General features: G+C 55.5%; 7 protein-coding genes across 7 annotated transcripts; 5 read left to right on the forward strand and 2 right to left on the reverse strand.

Annotated features, from left to right (window-relative positions):
• Positions 1-117: 117 nt before the first annotated feature.
• SETTUDRAFT_109148 (uncharacterized protein) lies at positions 118-1759 on the forward strand (the record flags this gene model as incomplete). The annotated part of the gene is made up of 3 exons (XM_008026422.1): positions 118-197; positions 363-1443; positions 1508-1759. 3 exons carry the CDS (start codon positions 118-120, stop codon positions 1757-1759), a joined length of 1413 nt encoding a protein of 470 aa, XP_008024613.1.
• A 1028-nt stretch (positions 1760-2787) lies between these two features.
• Positions 2788-4646, forward strand: SETTUDRAFT_168879 (uncharacterized protein; the record flags this gene model as incomplete). Its single annotated transcript, XM_008026423.1, has 3 exons — positions 2788-2936; positions 3000-4251; positions 4305-4646. Coding segments are annotated over 3 exons (1443 nt in total), but the record flags the coding sequence as incomplete, so codon positions are not given.
• Positions 4647-5005: 359 nt separating this feature from the next.
• Positions 5006-6281, forward strand: SETTUDRAFT_109150 (uncharacterized protein; the record flags this gene model as incomplete). Its single annotated transcript, XM_008026424.1, has 2 exons — positions 5006-5419; positions 5478-6281. The coding sequence occupies 2 exons, from the start codon at positions 5006-5008 to the stop codon at positions 6279-6281; spliced, it is 1218 nt and encodes a 405-aa protein (XP_008024615.1).
• A 1591-nt stretch (positions 6282-7872) lies between these two features.
• SETTUDRAFT_168881 (uncharacterized protein) lies at positions 7873-11232 on the forward strand. Its single transcript, XM_008026425.1, has 6 exons — positions 7873-8056; positions 8155-8170; positions 8279-8336; positions 8402-9057; positions 9113-10888; positions 10942-11232. The coding sequence occupies exons 1-6, from the start codon at positions 8049-8051 to the stop codon at positions 10957-10959; spliced, it is 2532 nt and encodes an 843-aa protein (XP_008024616.1). The 5' UTR covers positions 7873-8048; the 3' UTR covers positions 10960-11232.
• A 279-nt stretch (positions 11233-11511) lies between these two features.
• On the forward strand, positions 11512-13787 carry SETTUDRAFT_28033 (uncharacterized protein; the record flags this gene model as incomplete). Its single annotated transcript, XM_008026334.1, has 4 exons — positions 11512-11576; positions 11641-11762; positions 11832-13399; positions 13452-13787. The coding sequence occupies 4 exons, from the start codon at positions 11512-11514 to the stop codon at positions 13785-13787; spliced, it is 2091 nt and encodes a 696-aa protein (XP_008024525.1).
• A 424-nt stretch (positions 13788-14211) lies between these two features.
• Positions 14212-14970, reverse strand: SETTUDRAFT_109151 (uncharacterized protein; the record flags this gene model as incomplete). The annotated part of the gene is made up of 3 exons (XM_008026426.1): positions 14212-14438; positions 14550-14623; positions 14816-14970. Coding segments are annotated over 3 exons (456 nt in total), but the record flags the coding sequence as incomplete, so codon positions are not given.
• Positions 14971-16809: 1839 nt separating this feature from the next.
• Positions 16810-18389, reverse strand: SETTUDRAFT_168882 (uncharacterized protein). The gene is made up of 3 exons (XM_008026427.1): positions 18145-18389; positions 17382-18068; positions 16810-17329 (listed from the first exon to the last, which is right to left on the reverse strand). Exons 1-3 carry the CDS (start codon positions 18247-18249, stop codon positions 17039-17041), a joined length of 1083 nt encoding a protein of 360 aa, XP_008024618.1. The 5' UTR covers positions 18250-18389; the 3' UTR covers positions 16810-17038.
• Between the last annotated feature and the right edge of the window lie 549 nt (positions 18390-18938).

The following is an 18938-nucleotide window of genomic DNA, read 5'->3' on the forward strand; positions in this document are numbered from 1 at the left end:
CTTTTCCAGGGGGGGGGGCCTGTCTCCATAGACTACACATGTCTCACATCGACGTGGATATTTTTTCTTGTGTGTGCGTATTTGGCTTTTGCGCTGCTGATATTCCGAGCATACACAATGGAGGCCCCGAGCGACCTCGGGCAGTTGCAGGCGCCTTTGCGGCACTTGGCGGCGCAGGCGCAAAAGAAGCGTGACGAGTGAGTTTATCATCTTGGCTAAGTATTTAGTCACGTTGGTGGCGTCGTTTTCGAGTGCACAGCAATTGCGCCAAAAAGGCCCTGAAGCCAAGGATCCATGTTGCCGCCATGCCATTGCACGGCTGCTGAAGCGCAATGCTGCGAATATAGCTGACGTCACGGCAGAGTGACACGACTGAAGCGTCAGCTCGCGCAGAGCGAAAAAGAAGTGCTCGGCCTGGACAGCGACTACCAGACACGCCTGCTTTGCTACGCACGGGCCGCCTGCCTCGAGCTGGCACACAGGATGCACCAAAAGCTTCCTGCAGCGCTGCGGGAGCTGGTCTACGAATATCTATGCTTGGATCCAGGCCGTCCCATCCCAGCCGGACCCTACTACCATTTCCGCAGCTATCATGTGCCGCCCGTCGTTCCCCCGCCACCCGAAGCAGCCCTCGACTCGCACGCTGGCTGGCGTCACCAAACCCAAGGAACCCCAAAGCCTATTGAGCATCTGTCCGGCCTGGACGTCTCGCCAGACACGGAAGACATTGATCTTGGTAACGACTGCATTGTGCTGCCAGACGGCCGCATCAAGGAAGAACACACGCATAGAGCGCCCAGCGACATGGTGCTTCCAAGTAGCCCTCTGCTGGACCCCCGATATGTTGGCCCAGCCATGTCGTATGAGATGCAGAAGATGTACTACACGCACAATACGTTTTCCCTGTGTAGCGTCGAAGACGGCATAGCAAACTTCTTCGGCCACCACACTGGCTACAGTATGCAAAAGTGGCCCCAAGGTCGTCGTCCGCGTCTTGCTGCGGCCCTGGAGCTGGATCCATTGTTCTTCGCAGCAGAGCACATTCGCAGACTGCAGATCCGCGTCAAGCTGGAGCACTTTTTCTCAGACATGCCCAAGGACGCGACCGGCGTCGAAGCATATGCGTACGAGCAGAGCTTCCTGCGGTCGGCGTGGTCTAACGTCCAGGGACTGGGGCACTACCTGGCCCGTCGCCCCAAGGGCGGCGCGGAGATTGAGTTTGTCCTTTTGACGGGGCTGCCTTGTTCAGACAGCGAAGAGAGCCGGCGGCAGTGCCAGCGCTGCTTTGCCAATTTCCTGCAGTGCATCCGCAGCATGGTCTATACCATGATGCACGACTGTGACGACGTGCGAGTCACGGTCACGCACCACGACGACAAGATGTCGGCATTTCCCAGGAACATCACGGGCGTGTTTGCCTTGTCGCGAGAGCAGTGGGAATATGTAAGTGGCGCGTGCTTGTGGCGTTGGATGCTGGAGCAGCGCGAGACGGGCTGACGCAGGACAGGAAAAGTCGGTGCAGGCGGGCGGGGAGGAGTGCGAGTGGGAAGCATGCTGGTTCGCGGCGCCAGCACGAGCCGGTGTAGTCGGGCTTTCGGGGATACCTGAAGACGAGGTGCACGTGATGCTGGCAGAGCGATGGGGCCTGGAGTCAGCACTGGATGCGCGCGCGACGCAGGCGATCCGTGAGGGCCGGTATTGGCCCAGGGCGCGCGTGCGTGACCCGGCGGCGGCGGCGTTGTTGGGGCATTTCGGGTAATTGGTTGCGAGCGGCGGGTGCATGGCGTAGTGGTAGCGTGATGAGGATGTGATGATGATGGGGAGCCACCGCTTGCAGCGATGCGGGGGCGTGCGCTGATTGGCTGCGTGCCTGATTACCAATGCAAGGGCAGGCCTCTGCCTCCGCTTCACTCGTGCTCGCAGCCAGGCACGCGGCCACTCCAGCACAGCTGCGACGCCGCACACAAATAACCTGCTAGCTCGGTCAAGGCGAGCCTCCAGAGGGTGAAGCCTTCGAGGGCGGAGGACAGCAGGCCGGCGGTGTCGAATTGGTCCAAGAGATGGATGTCCTTTGCATCTGCGGAAGGCGAGACGAAGCTCGCATTGGCGGCCATGACGACTATGGTAGGTTCGCGCCGGGCGATGCACAATGGGAAGACGGGGTGCGCAGGGTGGCGAAAGGGCTGGACGTGGAAGGAGGCCCGGGGAGTGCTTCGAGGCCGATATAAATTCGCGCCCCGTCGGGGGGCCACTGGCAAAAGAGGGTCTCTGGACTGGTTGTTTGATTGCATGGCTTGGCAGCAGCAGAGGCCAGTGCAAAAAACAGCCCTGTCCATGACAATCCTCTGCGCTGCGACGCCAAACCCAGAGTGCACAAGTCGCCGAACGGGCGTTCGGATTTAACGCCTCCGAGGAGCGCGGCATGCACTTTGACTTGCCCCATTGCACCGGCCAGCGGATTGACGGACGGATGCGGCCATACGACGGCTGCCGAGCGGCGGCGGAAGAGGTGGTGATGGCGGCGGCGGCGGCGGCGGGCGTGGCGGTGGTTGGGGGGGATGGCGGGCGTGATGGTGGTGCTGCTGGCTGCTGGCTGCTGGCTGCTGGCTGCTGGCTGCTGGCTGCTGGCGGTGCTGTTTTTTTTTGCTGTTGAGCTGCTCATTGTCTCGGCCATTGCCTACGACCAGTGTATGCATTCCTGTCGCTGCTGCTGCTGCTGCTGCTACTACTACTACTACTACTACTACTGCTGCTTGCACCACTCACCGCTAACCGCCGCGCCTAGTCAAGTACCTCTGGAACAAGGGCTCAATTGTTGGCCCGTCATGGAAGATTCCTTTCATCGGGCCCTTCCTTGAGTCGGTAAACCCAGACTTCAAAAAGTACCACGAAAAATGGTCGTCGGGCCCGCTGAGCTGTGTCTCAGTGTTCCACAAGTAAGCTGCTTCCCGACACCCGCGCCTCGGCATCTTGCGCACGTACTAATTGGCTCGCGCCAGATTCGTCGTCATTGCCTCGACCCGTGACATGGCCCGCAAGATCTTCAACTCGCCCACCTTTGTCAAGCCTTGCGTCGTGGATGTCGCCTACAAGCTCCTGCGCCCCGACAACTGGGTCTTCCTCGATGGCCGCGCCCACGTCGACTACCGCAAAGGCCTCAACAGCCTCTTCACCCGCCAGGCGCTCGAGCAGTACCTTCCCGGCCAGGAGGACATCTACAACACCTACTTCAAGCAGTTTGTGCACCTTTCGCAGGTCGAGAACAAGGGCCAGCACATTCCCTGGATGCAGCAGTTCCGCCTCATGATCACCGCCCTCAGCTGCCGCACCTTTGTCGGCCACTACTGCTCGGACGAGGCCGTCAAGAAGATTGCCGACGACTACTATCTGATTACCGCCGCGCTGGAGCTCGTCAACTTCCCCATCATCATTCCCTACACCAAGACGTGGTACGGCAAGAAGTGCGCCGACATGGTTCTCGAGGAGTTCTCCAAGTGCGCTGCCAAGAGCAAGATCCGCATGGCCGCTGGCGGCAAGAAGGAGTGCATTCTCGACTTCTGGGTTGACAACATGATCGAGTCGGAAAAGTACCGCAAGAGGATCGAGGCAGGCGAAAAGGTCGACGATTCCGAGAAGCCCACCACCGTCATCCGCTGGTTCAGCGACATTGAAATCTCCATGACCATCTTCACCTTCCTCTTCGCCTCGCAGGACGCCACCTCGTCTGCCGCCACATGGCTCTTCCAGATCATGGCGGACCGGCCCGAGTACCTCGACAAGATCCGAGAGGAGAACATCAAGGCAAGGAACGGCGATGTCCACGCTTCGCTTTCGCTCGACGCCATTGAGAAGCTGCAATGGACCCGTGCCGTCGTCAAGGAGACCCTTCGCTACCGCCCTCCAGTCATCATGGTCCCCTACCTCGCCAAGAAGGACTTTCCCGTCACCCCAGACTACACTGTGCCCAAGGGCTCCATGGTCATCCCCACCACGTACATGGCTCTCCACGATGCCGAGGCTTATCCAAACCCCGACTCTTTCCAGCCCGAGCGCTGGATCACTGGTGATGCTGACCAGCAAACCAAGAACTGGCTTGTGTTTGGCACCGGCCCTCACTACTGCCTGGGGCAGACATATGCGCAGGCCAACCTCATGTTGATGATTGGCAAGGCAAGCATGCTACTTGACTGGGACCACAAGGTTACGGACCAAAGTGAGGTTATCAAGGTCTTTGCCACTATTTTCCCCATGGTAAGTCATGTCCGTTCCTCGCCTCTCTCTGAAAACTTGCTGATGTCGTCTAGGATGACTGTCTCCTTACCTTCAAGGACCGAACAACGGCCTAAACAATTCATGCTCAGCCACGTCATGTACACTTTGAGCGAGTATTTCTTGCGTTTGCATCCCTACAGTTGGGGGCCAAGGCTCACGATTCAGTTTGTTCTTTCAACGCCGAGGTCCGCGCACCTCTGTTCTTGTCTTTTTAGATTTTAATGATTACGGCCTTTTGGCTTCATGAGTACAGTGCAAGCTGGGATGAATAGTACATGGAAGGATCGGACTATGCATGGCCGTGGATAATGGAACAAGGGAGAGGATGGAGCACCAGGACATGTCCCTGTCGCTAATGAAACTTTATATTGCTTGCTTTCCACGTGCTCTCTCGTGCCTGTCCATGTCTGATCCGCGGCTAGTCCCAGGGACTAAGTAAGCAGAGCTATGACCCTCTAACTTTTGGTCTGTCCGCTCCACATGCCGATGCCTCGCAACCTTTCCACACCCGCAATGTGCTGTTATTTTTGAATATTCTGATCGCGCCTGGTGTCCTGTACTGGAAGGCTCGTCTGTATCTAGTTAGACCACCGTGCCCCGAGCAACGACCAGGCAGCGCCCACCTCTCGAATCACCAACGCAAGCCATCACGACGCGACATCCTGCCTGTACCCTCTCGCTCCATCTTGCTACGGCATAACGGCTCCTGCGACGGTCTGCGCTCACTCAGGTCATGGCGCCCACCGCTTCTCCCTCCGATCGCGATCGCGACCGCGTCGGCCCACACCCGTCATACATTGAAATCGCAAAGCCGTACATTTTGCAATCGCGCATGCAGAAATGTCTCGCAGACATCAACATGAGCGATGCAAAAGAAGACTCTGTACGCCTCCAGGGCGTCTCTTGGATCGACCAAGTCCGGCGAGCGCTGCAACTGCCGATTCGCACCTTCAACACGGCCGTCATCTATTACCACAAGTTCAGGCTGTTGCACGCAGATAACGAGTACAACTGGGCAGACGCGGCAGCTGCGGCACTTTTCACAGCCTGCAAAATCGAGGATACATTGAAGAAGAGCCGCGAAATCCTGTGTGCGCATTGGAACCTCAAGGTTGCGCCCGGTGAAAGTCTAAGCAGCGATGATCCTGTTCGCGCGCCCCGATCCCCGTGCCTTGGCCTTGGTATTGAAACTGACATGTACACAGCGCTTCGAAAGCCACTCCAAGCTCATCATTGGGCTCGAACGACTCATGCTCGAAAGCGCTGGTTTCGATTTTCGCAATCGATACCCGCAAAAGGTCATGGTTAAACTTGCTCGGGCCCTGAAGTTTGACGCAAACAACGAGGCAAAGACAACGTGGAACCTGAGCATCGATCTATACAGAACCTTTGCGCCACTCAAACAATCCACGCCAACCCTGGCCATCGCGTGTCTAGAGCTTGCGGCGAGACTACACGGAAAGGATGCGACCAAGTTTGTAGACGCGGGGCCGGTCAAATACAGCACATGGTCGACGAGCCGCGCAGAGATCATGGAAACTCTGCTTGATCTCCTGGATCTCTACACCCACCACAGTAGCTCGACATCGGTTGGGCCTAACTACACTCTTGAGTATTTTATCAACATCCGCATTGGCCTGAACCAAGAAGCTTCGGCTGCGAAGATTCCTCGCTATGCACAGTATGCCTCTGAGCTGTCCCCGGAAAATGAGAGCACCGGGAACGGCACCAGATCTCGCAATGGGCTCGGCCCCACCAGCCCACTTACGCCAGCGACTCCAGTTGCCTTGTCCCCTGGCAATGATCAGGCACCCAAATCTGCCATAGGAATTCGCGGACAAAACGGCACAGTCAGATTCATGCTGGATGCAGCCCGGGCTCATGAAGAGCGTGCCCAAGTTGAGAAGTTCCACAAGGTTGAAGAGGAGGAGTATGAGGTCGAGGTTCCCAACGATCCGCGAGCCGACGATCGAGAGAGGGACAGAGCAAGAGCTGGCAGAGTGCGTTGAGTATGAGCATGAATTTTGCGTTTGAAGTTATTTGTAGCTTGTTTTGCCAGTCCGTCGAGCGTGATGGGAACGAGACTAAGTATTACCCGTTAGGATTCGACTAGCACCAGCGACGACGAGCGCAACAGGCCTGCTCCTCTCAGCGATAAGCGTACAAAGGGCGAGAGCCCAGCTGGTACAGGAGGGTATTGGGACAGGTTTCGTCAACGTTCAAAGATAGCATCGCAAAGTCAAGCTGCTGCAGAAGCAAAAGACCAAGCGCACTCATCAGGGATATCTGCGACCACGGAGACTGTCGACGACGAGAGAGAATTGTGTGATGATTATGTTGAGGGCGACAATGCTGCCCGTCCACGCGACAATCCACGCTTAAAATGTGGGCAGCGTAGGGGCGCATATGCAAGGACCCGCACGCAAGAGGAAAACACCAGGAGCAGTCCATCGTACGCACCCAATCAAAGGCAACCGGGATTGTCTGAAGATAGAATGCTCACAGAGAAGGATGGCCATCAATGGGCAAGATTTGAGAAGGACGACAAAGCTACAATGGACTCAAGGCGTGGCACAGCTGGCAGTTGGAAAAAGGAGGGCCGAGACAGAGGCGGAGGCGGAGGCAGGGGTAGAGGACGAGGACGAGGAAGAGGGCGGCGGGGTTCTGATGATTCGTCTCGATAGCCTGTGGGTTCAGCTCGGGAGGGGCGTTGGAGGGGAAACTCGAAAAGCACCAAGGCCGCTTTGCATGTGGTTGTATGTATGTATGGCAATGTCGAGCGTCACAGATGCAATGTCTCACATGCAACCTGGAATTTGCTGGTGTCCACAGCAGAAGTCCTTCTCATGGTTTCGTCCACGCACCCCGCACTCGCTCTCTCGCTCTCTAGTTGGGGTTGTGTTCATGTATTCCTTGTGGGTATGTTGTCACGGTAGCGCTGGGGCCGAGAAACCCCGCGTTGCTGTGCAGGCATGGGCAAGCTTTGGTGGGACGGCGGGTATAGCGGAGATAAGCCGATCAGGCCAGGCTAATATCGCTAAAGCGTCTCAGGTGCGCATCAAGAGGCAAATTTCATGGCTGCTTGGCAAATTAGACACGGCGAATGGACATGTGCGCAGCAGCTCTGGGGCGAAGGCCAGTCATTGCAAGCGTGAGAGTGTCGAGGGCGCAGAGCCAGCCTACACTGCTCAGAGTGAGAGCTGAGAGAGCTTCAGTGCATGCGGCTGCATAGCCACAGGCGTTCGCAGTTCTGCCGCAAAGCGACGATTTGGGAAGCGTTGGCGGCGAATGACAAGATGGGCAAACGCAATGGTCGCAGTCATCAAGGGCCTGAGGAGGCGGCGCCGGGGGCTCTGCAGTCTGTGCTAGGGCGCTGCATGTCCAAACATGGTGGTTGAGCTGGTGAGTGACGATATTCTGTCCCATCAGGCAGACCCATGGCCAAAGGGCGCTGCCGTCGAGCTGCTTTGGGCACCACAGGTTACTTCGCGCCACCAGCATGGGCCGTGCTTTAGCGAGCAAAGCGCGACCGACCCCACCACTAGCCCTACTAAAAACCTTCGCTCCCCCTCGCAGCAGAACTCTCCTCACCCAGACGCCCGCCCGCCTCTACGGCTTACAATCAACCTCTCGTCTGTCTGACTCTGGTTGACTGCTGCGCCAGAGACTTCAGCTCAACAAACGACCCCATCCATCGTACCCGCGCGCTTTCAAAGCGGGGTATTCGTTGCCACTACTGAATTTTCGTAAAAGAAGACAGTACCAACACCGCCATCATGGTCAAGTAAGTCTGCCGCTCTCTCGAATCGCCTCTGCACAGCTCCAGCGCCTTGTTTTGCGCATGGCTTGCAACCCAAAAGCATGTGGCTGACAATATGACAGCTTCACGGTCGAGGAGGTACGTAGCGCAGACGCCCACACACGCCCACAACACGCTCGTTGCCCCGCATTGCGCCAATGACGACGGGCAAGACGATTCGGCATGGGATACTGACTGCAATGCTAGATCCGTGGTCTCATGGACGATCCTAAGAACATTAGGAACATGTCCGTTATTGCTCACGGTAAGCGCCCACAGTGCGACCCCGCAGCACCTGGCGGAACACATGGCTGACGTACCCCGCCACAGTCGATCACGGAAAGTCGACTCTCACCGACTCGCTCGTCCAGCGTGCCGGTATCATCTCAGCCGCAAAGGCTGGTGAGGCTCGTTTCACCGATACCCGAGCCGACGAGCAGGAGCGTGGTGTCACCATCAAGTCGACCGCCATCTCCCTGTACGCCCAGCTCCAGGACGCAGAAGACCTCAAGGACATTCCCGTCCCCACGACCAAGAACGACTTCTTGATCAACTTGATCGACTCGCCCGGTCACGTTGACTTCTCGTCCGAGGTCACTGCTGCTCTCCGTGTTACCGATGGTGCTCTCGTCGTCGTCGACACCATTGAGGGTGTCTGCGTCCAGACCGAGACTGTCCTGCGTCAGGCTCTTGGTGAGCGCATCAAGCCCGTTGTCATCATCAACAAGGTCGACCGTGCTCTTCTCGAGCTCCAGCTCTCCAAGGAGGATCTGTACCAGAACTTCTCCCGTGTCATTGAATCCGTCAACGTCGTCATTGCTACCTACTTTGACAAGGCCCTCGGTGACGTCCAGGTCTACCCCGAGAAGGGTACCATTGCCTTCGGTTCCGGTCTCCACGGCTGGGCTTTCACCATCCGCCAGTTCGCTAGCAGGTACGCCAAGAAGTTTGGTGTCGACAAGAACAAGATGATGGACCGCCTCTGGGTAAGTGGATGATTTTTGTAAAGAGACCAAAAGGCGGCGCACTAACACGCGGCAGGGCGACAACTACTTCAACCCTAAGACGAAGAAGTGGACCAAGGTTGCTACCCACGAGGGCCAAGCACTCGAGCGTTCGTTCAACCAGTTCATCCTGGACCCCATCTTCCGCATCTTCAACGCCGTCATGAACTTCAAGAAGGACGAGATCCCAACTCTGCTCGAGAAGCTCGAGATCAAGCTCACTTCCGACGAGAAGGATCTCGAGGGCAAGCAGCTCCTCAAGGTCGTCATGCGCAAGTTCCTTCCCGCTGCCGACGCTCTCCTCGAGATGATGGTTCTCCACCTGCCTTCTCCCGTCACCGCCCAGAGATACCGTATGGAGACTCTGTACGAGGGTCCCCACGACGATGTCAACGCCATTGGTATCCGCGACTGTGACGCCAGCGGTCCTCTCATGCTCTACGTCTCCAAGATGGTGCCCACCTCCGACAAGGGTCGTTTCTACGCTTTCGGTCGTGTCTTCTCCGGTACCGTCAAGTCTGGTCTCAAGGTCCGCATCCAGGGTCCCAACTACACCCCTGGCAAGAAGGACGACCTGTTCATTAAGGCTATCCAGCGTACCATTCTCATGATGGGCCGTTTCGTCGAGCCCATCGAGGATGTCCCTGCCGGTAACATTCTCGGTCTTGTCGGTGTTGACCAGTTCTTGCTCAAGTCTGGTACTCTCACCACCAACGAGACCGCCCACAACCTCAAGGTTATGAAGTTCTCCGTCTCGCCCGTCGTGCAGCGTTCCGTCGAGGTCAAGAACGCTCAGGATCTTCCCAAGCTCGTCGAAGGTCTCAAGCGTCTGTCCAAGTCGGACCCTTGCGTCCTGACCTACATCTCCCCCTCCGGTGAGCACGTTGTTGCCGGTGCCGGTGAGCTGCACTTGGAGATTTGCTTGAAGGATCTCGAGGAGGACCACGCCGGTGTTCCTCTCCGCATTTCCGACCCCGTTGTCCAGTACCGTGAGACTGTCAACGGCGTTTCCAGCATCACCGCGCTGTCCAAGTCGCCCAACAAGCACAACCGTCTCTACCTCACTGCCCAGCCCTTGGACGAGGAGGTTTCTCGTGCTATCGAGTCTGGCAAGATTGCTCCTCGTGACGATATCAAGACCCGTGCCCGTATCCTGGCTGACGAGTACGGCTGGGACGTGACCGATGCCCGAAAGATTTGGTGCTTCGGTCCCGACACCACTGGTGCCAACCTGCTGATTGACCAGACCAAGGCCGTCCAGTACCTGAACGAAATCAAGGACTCTGTCGTGTCCGGTTTCCAGTGGGCCACCAAGGAAGGTCCCATTGCCGAGGAGCCCATGCGCTCCATCCGCTTCAACATCCAGGATGTCACTCTCCACGCTGATGCCATTCACCGTGGTGGTGGTCAGATCATCCCTACCGCGCGTCGTGTCCTGTACGCCGCCACTCTCCTTGCCGAGCCCACTCTGCTCGAGCCCGTCTACCTCGTCGAGATCCAGGTTCCCGAGCAGGCCATGGGTGGTATCTACGGTGTCCTTACCCGAAGGAGAGGCCACGTTTTCGAGGAGAACCAGCGTGTTGGTACTCCTCTGTTCAACGTCAAGGCCTACCTCCCCGTCAACGAATCCTTCGGTTTCACGGCCGATCTCCGTGCCGCCACTGGTGGACAGGCCTTCCCTCAACAAGTCTTCGACCACTGGCAGCATCTCCAGGGAGGCTCGCCACTTGACGCCACCACCATGGTTGGTAAGATTGTTGCCGACATGCGTAAGCGCAAGGGTATCAAGGTCGAGGTGCCTGACGTTTCCAACGTAAGTTTTTCCGCACACGTGATAGATGCAGCACATACTAACCATTCGCACAGTACTACGACAAGCTGTAAAGGAAACCTGTCAAAAGTACTAGATTTCCTTTCTGCGCGAGTCTGGGTCATCCGACAGTCATGGGCAAGCTCGTGGCCGCTGGTCTATGTGTGACGCAAACGGCTCCCCTCTGTTAAGAGCAACGAGAGCTAGTAAATGTCGGTCCGGGCAGTTTGCCCATTTCAGTCAGGCTTTTGGGGGTTTTTGCACGAAAGATACGGATGATGACCCATTATTTCCTTAGTTGTTCCAAGTGTAGTTTAGTTGAAAGAAATCCAACTATGTTGCACAAATGCTTTCTAGCTGCTGCTCCCATGGTGCTTGGGCAAAGCGGTGAATGTGAAGTAGCTGCTGGTAGGAAAGGTGAACGTGGAGGGGCAGGCTGGTCATGTGCTCACGGGTCATCCAAAGCTAATGGCCTTTGGTCGCGCTAAGGGCAACGCGAATTACGTGCGCTTGGCTCGACTTCCGTACCGCCAAACCCGCCCTTGACGCAGTGCCCAAGCTTACTCATCCATCACTGCGGATTCGGGCGCCTTGAGTGAAGGCGCGAATTGCTTGCGACATTCACGATGCTGCTCCCAGAAAAGGACCAGGCTGCGTTCAAGGACTGGTTGCTGCCGAAGCTCGAGAACATGTAAGTCGGAGCTAGCCATCGCGCTCGCGAAAGCTTCAGGCGGAAATGCTAACAAAGAGCACAGCTCTGATGCTGAGGGAGGCGTGCTCGCCGATTATGTCGCTGCGCTAGTTACCGTCGATGAAACAGAGGCAAATGTTCGGCGCAGCTGCATCGAGTCGCTAGAAGACTTCCTGGGCAAAGACAGTAAGTACCCGCCGGCTGACAGAGCGCATGCTACGGTTACGCGGGACTTTGTTGGCTAACAAGCAATAGACACAGAGCCGTTTGTCGACGACGTTATTGCTGCGCTGAAAGATAGAGCCTATGTCCCCAAGCCAAAATCCCCACCACCGATCCAAGCCCCACAGTCTGCGCCGATACAGTCTATAGTGGGCAGCACGAACCTCGAGTATGAGCCTCATCCCTCCAACGCACCGCCCGACGCGCCAAAAGGCCCGGCCGCGACTAGATTTTCACACCGGCTACCCGACCGACCGACGTATTACATGCAGGATGGATCAAATCAGTCGAGGAAGCGCAAGGCGGTAGAAGGCGACAGCGGTAGTGGTAACAGGCCGTCCAAGCAGGCGGCGCGGAGGAGCGGTAGAAGTGGAAGAGCTGGAGACATGCAGCAAAACGCCTCATATGATTTGAACCGCATGCCCAACTTTGCAAACCTTCCACCGCTCCCACCGGGACCGCTGCCGTTCGATCCCTCGGACCCTACGGCTTTCTTTGCACTGGCTGCAGCGTTTGGCGCCAATCTCCCTGGCATGCCGCCCATGTCGTTTCCCAATGCTCAAGGCAACCGCTCTAGCCAGAAGGGCACCAAGCAGCTGTGTTCCGACTACCATGAAAAGGGATTTTGCGCCTTGGGCAATTTCTGTCCCTTTGAGCATAGCGATGCTGCTGTTGCTGTCCCGGCTCACGAAGTCCCCGAATATGACCCAGAAAAGTCTTTTCTTGCTGTTCAGCCCCATCGAAATACCAGGAAGCAAGCATCGTCTCACAGCCAACGCCGCACCATCAAGGCTAGCAAATCACGCGCGCCCTTCTCTCAGCTCGGCCCATCATACGATCCGTCCAATACTACGCTGGTGGTTGAACATATCCCTCCCGAGAGCTTCAGTGAAGACAGCGTACGAAACTACTTTTCCGAGTTTGGCAGCATCGTCGAAGTGGACATGCACACCAACAGGCGATTGGCAATCATCAAGTTCGTCGACCATTCTGCTGCCAGCCGAGCCTACAGTAGCCCCAAAGCTGTCTTCGAGAACCGGTTCGTTAAGGTCTACTGGTATTGTGAAGAGGATCACCCAGAAGAGGAGAAGCTTGACCTTGAGGCCATTGCCATCAAGCAGGCAGAAGCGCAAAAGGCTTTCGAGGAACGAAGGAGAAAGGAAGAGGAAGCTGCTGCCAGAGCTGCTGAAATCGAGAGACAGCTCAAAGAGAAGAATGAAGAGATGCAGGAGATTAGGCGGCAACTAGCAGAATTGTCTGGTGATAAGGCAGATGAGTTTTCAGAGACCTTGGAGACACTTCAAGCTGAGGCCGCTGAACTCTTCGATCAGCATGCTCCTGATCATTCCGCAATGCGCGGTCGCGGCCGTGGCGCGTTTCGTGGAGCTTATCCAGGTCGTGGCTTTGCTCCCTTCCCACCTCGTGGTAGAGGCTTCACATCCTATCGAGGCGCGTATCGTGGTCGAGAATCTGGCTTCTACCCTGCTGCCTTCCCAGGTCGTAGCGGCGTTAAGAGACTCGACAATCGGCCTAGGCGACTGGCAGTCAGTGGCATCGAGGCTGATACGCCGAGAGATGAGGCATTGCGGCAGTATCTTCTGGTAAGTGGCACTTGGGGTGGGTTGTATTTCTTCTGGCTAACAACCATGACAGAACATTCCCGACTGCACGAGTATTGAACGCCACCCAGAGCAAGCCGACGCTCTCATCCTTACTTTCAAGGAGCGGTACCAGGCTGAGATGTTTCTTGACCAGTCATTAAAAATTCCCGATGTAGGTAAGCTTGACCTTGCATGGGTTCCTAACGACGCCTTTGGTGGTCTCAAGCCTTCTACGACCACACAGGCAGCACCGACTGGCGTCGAAGAAGGAGACTCTCCTGCTACCATTGGAGAGACGGATATCAAGGTTGAAGAAGAGGAGAATCAGCCATTTGGCGGTGCAGATGCTGACATGGATGTTGCGGATGACGTGGATCAATGGCTGTAGGGTTGATCCCTCGATGCGTGACTGCTGCCATGACAGTCTCTGTCTTTATTCCACTTGTCCGCGTGCTTTTTTTGAATTTCTTGCATTGAGCGCGGCGTTTTCCTGGGTCAATCATCTGGAGCCACATGACATGAAGGGTATATGGGATGGGATGGTGTGAGCATATTCTTGTATTAGGGAAATACCCAGTGTATCTTTTCAAAAAATTGACAATGCAAGCAAGTACTCCTAATAGCCACGTGAGGAGTCCTTGACTGTGACACCGCCATGGTCCTTTGTACATTTCCATTCTCTAGTCAAAGCACAAGGGATATACTCCAGACGCCGTAGAAATAGCCATCATCCCGCCATGTACGTACAAGAATCAACGTAGATGCATCCATCTCCTCGCAGCAAAAAAGCCAACTCCATTGTAACCATGATTCTACTTCCTCCTCCCCTCACTCCCTTGCACACCAGCAATCCAGCTCACGCGGTCCTTGACAAACAGCTCGCGCGTAGGCTTCAGCTTGGTCTCGGCCAACCGCAAGTCGTCGACAGTGCCGAGGCGCAGAATCGAGCATTTGGGAAACGCCGCGCCAATGCGATACATGAGGGTACCGCAGGCTTCGCAGAAGTAGCTTGTCATGCTGTGGCCTGATGCGCGATTTGCTGTTGCTGGTGTTGATGTTGTGGCGCCGGTGGTGGCGCCGGTGGTGGTGGTGGTGGTAATGCTGCTAGTTTTTGTGCTAGTTCTTGTAGTAGTAGAGAGGCCCTTTGTACTTTGCGCGGGAGGAGGAGAAAGCTGGTGCGAATATGTTTTGAGATGCTGGCGGCCGCGCACATGCTTGAGGTATCTACTTGACATTAGTTTGTGGTTCAACAAGCTAGAAGATGAAGAGTGTGGAAGAGAGAGAACGGAGTGGAAGCAAGCAAACAGGCGAACAAGCAAGCAAGCAAGCAGAGGAGAATAAGAGTAAGAGTAAGAAGGAAATAGGGAAAAGAAAAAGAGGGAAACATGGGGGGGGAAACAAATGCGGTAAACTAACTCATCTCTAATAGTGAAGTTGGAGGCAAATAGTGCGGCGGTGAGTTTCTTGCAGTCGGCACAGTTGCAGATGAAGGAGGAGACGAGGCCGGGGCCTTGGACGGGAAACGCGAGTTGCACTGCGCCGCAGAAACATGTTGCGGTTGCTTCTTCTTCGTCTTCGTCTTCCTCATCTTCTTCTTCTTCGTCTTCTTCTTCTTCGTCTTCGTCTTCATCTTCTTCTTGCTCTTCAATTTCTATTTCTACTGCATCTTTTTTGTCGTCTTCGTGATATGGTTTTCGCTGTTGGTAGTGGTTTTGATATTGTTGTTGTGGTTGTGGTTGTTGGTGTTTTCGTGGTTGTGGTTGAGGTTTTGGTTGGAATTGAGGTTGTTGCGGGGGTTGAAGTAGATTTTGCGATTGGGGTTGGAGTAAGTTTTGCGGTTTGCGGGACTGCGGTTGCTGCGGTTGCTGTTGCTGTTGCCGTTGCTGAGAATGATGGTGGTGGTGATGACGATGATGGCGGTGACGCAGATACGTGTCTCGCTCGCCGTCAGGCAAGGGGTATTCTGGCCTTGACTCTTCCGAGTCGCTATCCACAGCTTCGATTCTTACCGTGGGTACTTGGTCCTTTAGTTTTCGGGAGCCAGCGGCATAGGGGGATGGGGGTGTGGTTGTGGTGTTGGCTCGTGTTCTCCTTGTGGGTGTGCGTGGCGAGTGTGAGTGTGAGTGTGAGTGCAAGACTGGGACTGGGACTGGAGGTGGAGCTGGGATTGGGACTGCTACTGAGGCACGCGAAGGAGCCCTGTAAAGGCTATCTGTCGACTGGATTTCACCCAGTGCAGTCGTGTGCCGGAGTATCGGTTGCGGCCTCTTCTTGTGTTCGGGCACTGGTGGCTGCGAAGAAAGCATGGGCGGTCTTCCTGTGGCTTCTATTTCACCCAGTGCAGTCGAGTGCCTTAGTATCGGTGGTGGAGGTCTCTTTGGGTTTTGTAGCGCGGGCATTGACGGTGTGCGGGCTGGCGCCGGTTCCCTTCGCCTGTTGTGTTTTGGTGACTGAGATGAAGTCGACTGGCTTCTTTTCGCATGGTTTGAGGCCGAATTCGCTCTTGCTCTTGCTCTTGAGGCCGACGACGATGGATGCGACTTTCCTGTAGACGATGAATGGTGTGATGGCCGTGGTTCGCAGTTTGGAATCTGGAGATCGGGATTCAAGCGCTGTGCTACTTGCTTGACGCTCGCCTTCAAACTGAACTTCATGGTTTTCTTTTCTCTTTCTCTCTTTTTTCCTTTTCTGTTGCAAAAGATACGGGGAAATGCTAAGCTACGCCCAGCTCTGGTTGTATATCACGGTTGTGAGGTGTGCTGGTGGTGAGCGGCGACGTCAAAACAAGAAAGGAGAATTGAGCATGAAAAAGTTGTTGTTGATCTGTTTATTTTCAGACCAACAGAGTAGGTTGCGGTGCAACACGGCAACGTGGTCCGTACCCCTTTGTGTTCTATTGCTGCCCGCGTGCTCGTGCGTCTTCTGTTGAGAGCCAAGGTGATGAAGTGCAGTATCGTTATTGATATCTCGAACTAGGTTGCACTCTTGAGCCTTCATCTCCGGCTCAAATCGTCATGGCTCGTTTCCCATTTCACTTGTATGTATGTCCTTGTAGCGAATTATGGGTGCGGCTAGTCTAGTTTTGCAAATTAGGGAACCATTGTATTCAGGATTACAAAGCGCTTTTGAATCAGATCGTTTCATACTGTGCGGTTGGCGGCCTGTACGCGTGGGGATCCAGGCTGCTGGGCTGGCACGATAAGAAGCTTCTTTTCCGTCTCATGTGCAGGGGGAAAGCGCACACTATTGTCCGAGGAGACATGTATAGTCTGCACGTGGTGTGTTGTGCTTTTCCTACGGTTCATTCCGACAGTTCACTGTTCAATCTCGGTTCCATGACACTGCAATTGTTGAAGCGAGGAGCCTGCCACAGTCTGTATCGATTTCTGCAGATGATAATATATAGCTCATTCATGCATGTCCCGTTTGAGATGAAGATCTCCCAGACAAGCGTTGAGGTGTTTCGTGGAAATTGACGAGACGATCCGCGGTAGTTGCGACAGCTAGTTGGATATTTCCTTTTGCCAGGAAAAGGAGAAAGAGAGAAAAAAGACGTATCCTACTTCTCGGATGGTGTACAGTTTCATGTGGTATAGATACATCATAAAGGGCTACAAATTGACGACGATATTCATATCCTCACAACTTGCTAGCTTTGGCGCTTCCAAGCGTAATGACCAGCTTTCCAAACTGGGTCGCGTTCTTCATGTCGTCGAAGAGAGTCTCGATCTTGGCAAGGTCCATGCCATGGACACTGCGGCTGACCACGGGCCTCATCTTGGTGTCGCGCACAAACTGTATCATTTCGGCAAACTCTTTGCGCGAGCCCATGGTCGAGCCGCGGACCTCAATGTTGCGCAGCACGGCGCTCATGAGGAAGTCCATCTTGGGGGAGACGGTCATGCCGTACACGGATATGACACCGCCGTTCTGTAATGGAATCGGTCAGTCTAGTGCGCAGAGATATTGGGGAGAAACGAACCTTGAGGAGCTTGGTTCCAGCCGCGATGACATGGCCGCCGGCGCCGTCGATAATGGCATCGAGATAGGGCCTGTCCTTTGGCAGCAGGGCCTTGATCTTCTTATCCCAGCCTTTTTCCTTGTAGATGACACCGCCCTTTGCGCCCAGCTTGACTGCCCTGTCAATCTTGTCTTGGTTTCCGCTTGTGACGTAGACGTTGCAGCCGCGTGCGACGGCAAAGGACAAGGCCATGAGGGCGACGCCGCCGCCAATGCCCGTGATCAGAATGTTTCTACCGGCGACGGCATTCCCGCTCTTGACTTGGAATGCGCGCCATGCGGTGAGGCCGGTGAGGGGAAGGGCAGCAGCTTCCTCGTCGCTGAGGTGCTCCGGGCACTCTTCCAGCTCGGCCACGTCGATGGCGCACACGTCCTGCAGCGTGCCTCTGGGGTTGGACTTGGTGCCGCCCATGATGGCATATCCCTTGGGGTGCTCTGGCCCTTCGGGGTCATTCTTCCAGCCCGTGCCGGGGTTCAGGACGACGCGCTTGTTGAGCCATGCTTGGGCTGCTGGGGAGGAGCCGGCAGATGTCACGACGCCGACGCCGTCTGCGAGGAGCGGGACGCCAAAGGCAGTGCCGGGGTAGAGGTGCTGGCGGATGAAGAGGTCGCGGTGGTTGAGCGCAGCTGCTGTGAGAGTTATGACGGCCTGTCAAAATAACGGTCAGCTGCTGCGGTTGGCGGACACGTCAAGGGCGGGCGGGCGGGCGGGCAAGCCTATATACCTCGTTGTCCGCGGGCTTTGGCTCTGGGACGGTGATCTTCTCGAGCGGGTAGTAGACCTGGTCCGGCTTGCCAGGAACCTGCTTGATGACAATGGCAGAAGGCATGGTGGCTGGGCTGGGCGTGGACGTGGTGATGCGACTCAAGATCACGCAGCCTAGCTCAACTCCAGCAAAAAGGACTTGTCCAGATTGTTATATCGCCAAAGCATCGGATACCCCACCGTTGGCGGATGCATGACAGAGCTGCGTCAGTACCGAGGTCGCGTTCGGCCAAGCGATCCTGGAGGATGCGGAGAAGGCGCATCGCGAATGCGAACGCGGCTCGGACGCTCCGCCAACCGGGGTGTGTAAGTTTTGCCGAATCATCACTACCACTACTTTCCTACGCACATATACTACACACACACACCAACTTTCGAAAATCTCAGAAAGCTCTCAAAATCTCGCATCTAAGGCAACCGCCTACTGCGATTCTTTTGCAACTACTCTGACGTTCTAGATCCCTCGCGCTGTCGAGATATCTAGAGTTGAAAGAGAAAGTGCGCTGATTATACGTGTCCTATACACGCCTATCACCACACACACCAACTTTTAAGCAGAAATCTTTCATCAAAACTCGTCAATTTTCTATCAGATATAGGGGTAACACGTCGCGAGAAACCGATTTACGCCACCTCTAATGTGTGCAGCCCTCTCGTTGAGGTGCTAGAGGGGGTATTGTCGGTATTCTTGCGACGTGTTCGAAATGCGAAAATCTTCGAGAACGCACAGACCGCCCTAATGACTAATAGGGA

The sequence above is a fragment of the Exserohilum turcica genome, assembly GCF_000359705.1.
Source record: "Exserohilum turcica Et28A unplaced genomic scaffold SETTUscaffold_18, whole genome shotgun sequence".
Lineage (NCBI taxonomy): Eukaryota > Fungi > Ascomycota > Dothideomycetes > Pleosporales > Pleosporaceae > Exserohilum > Exserohilum turcicum.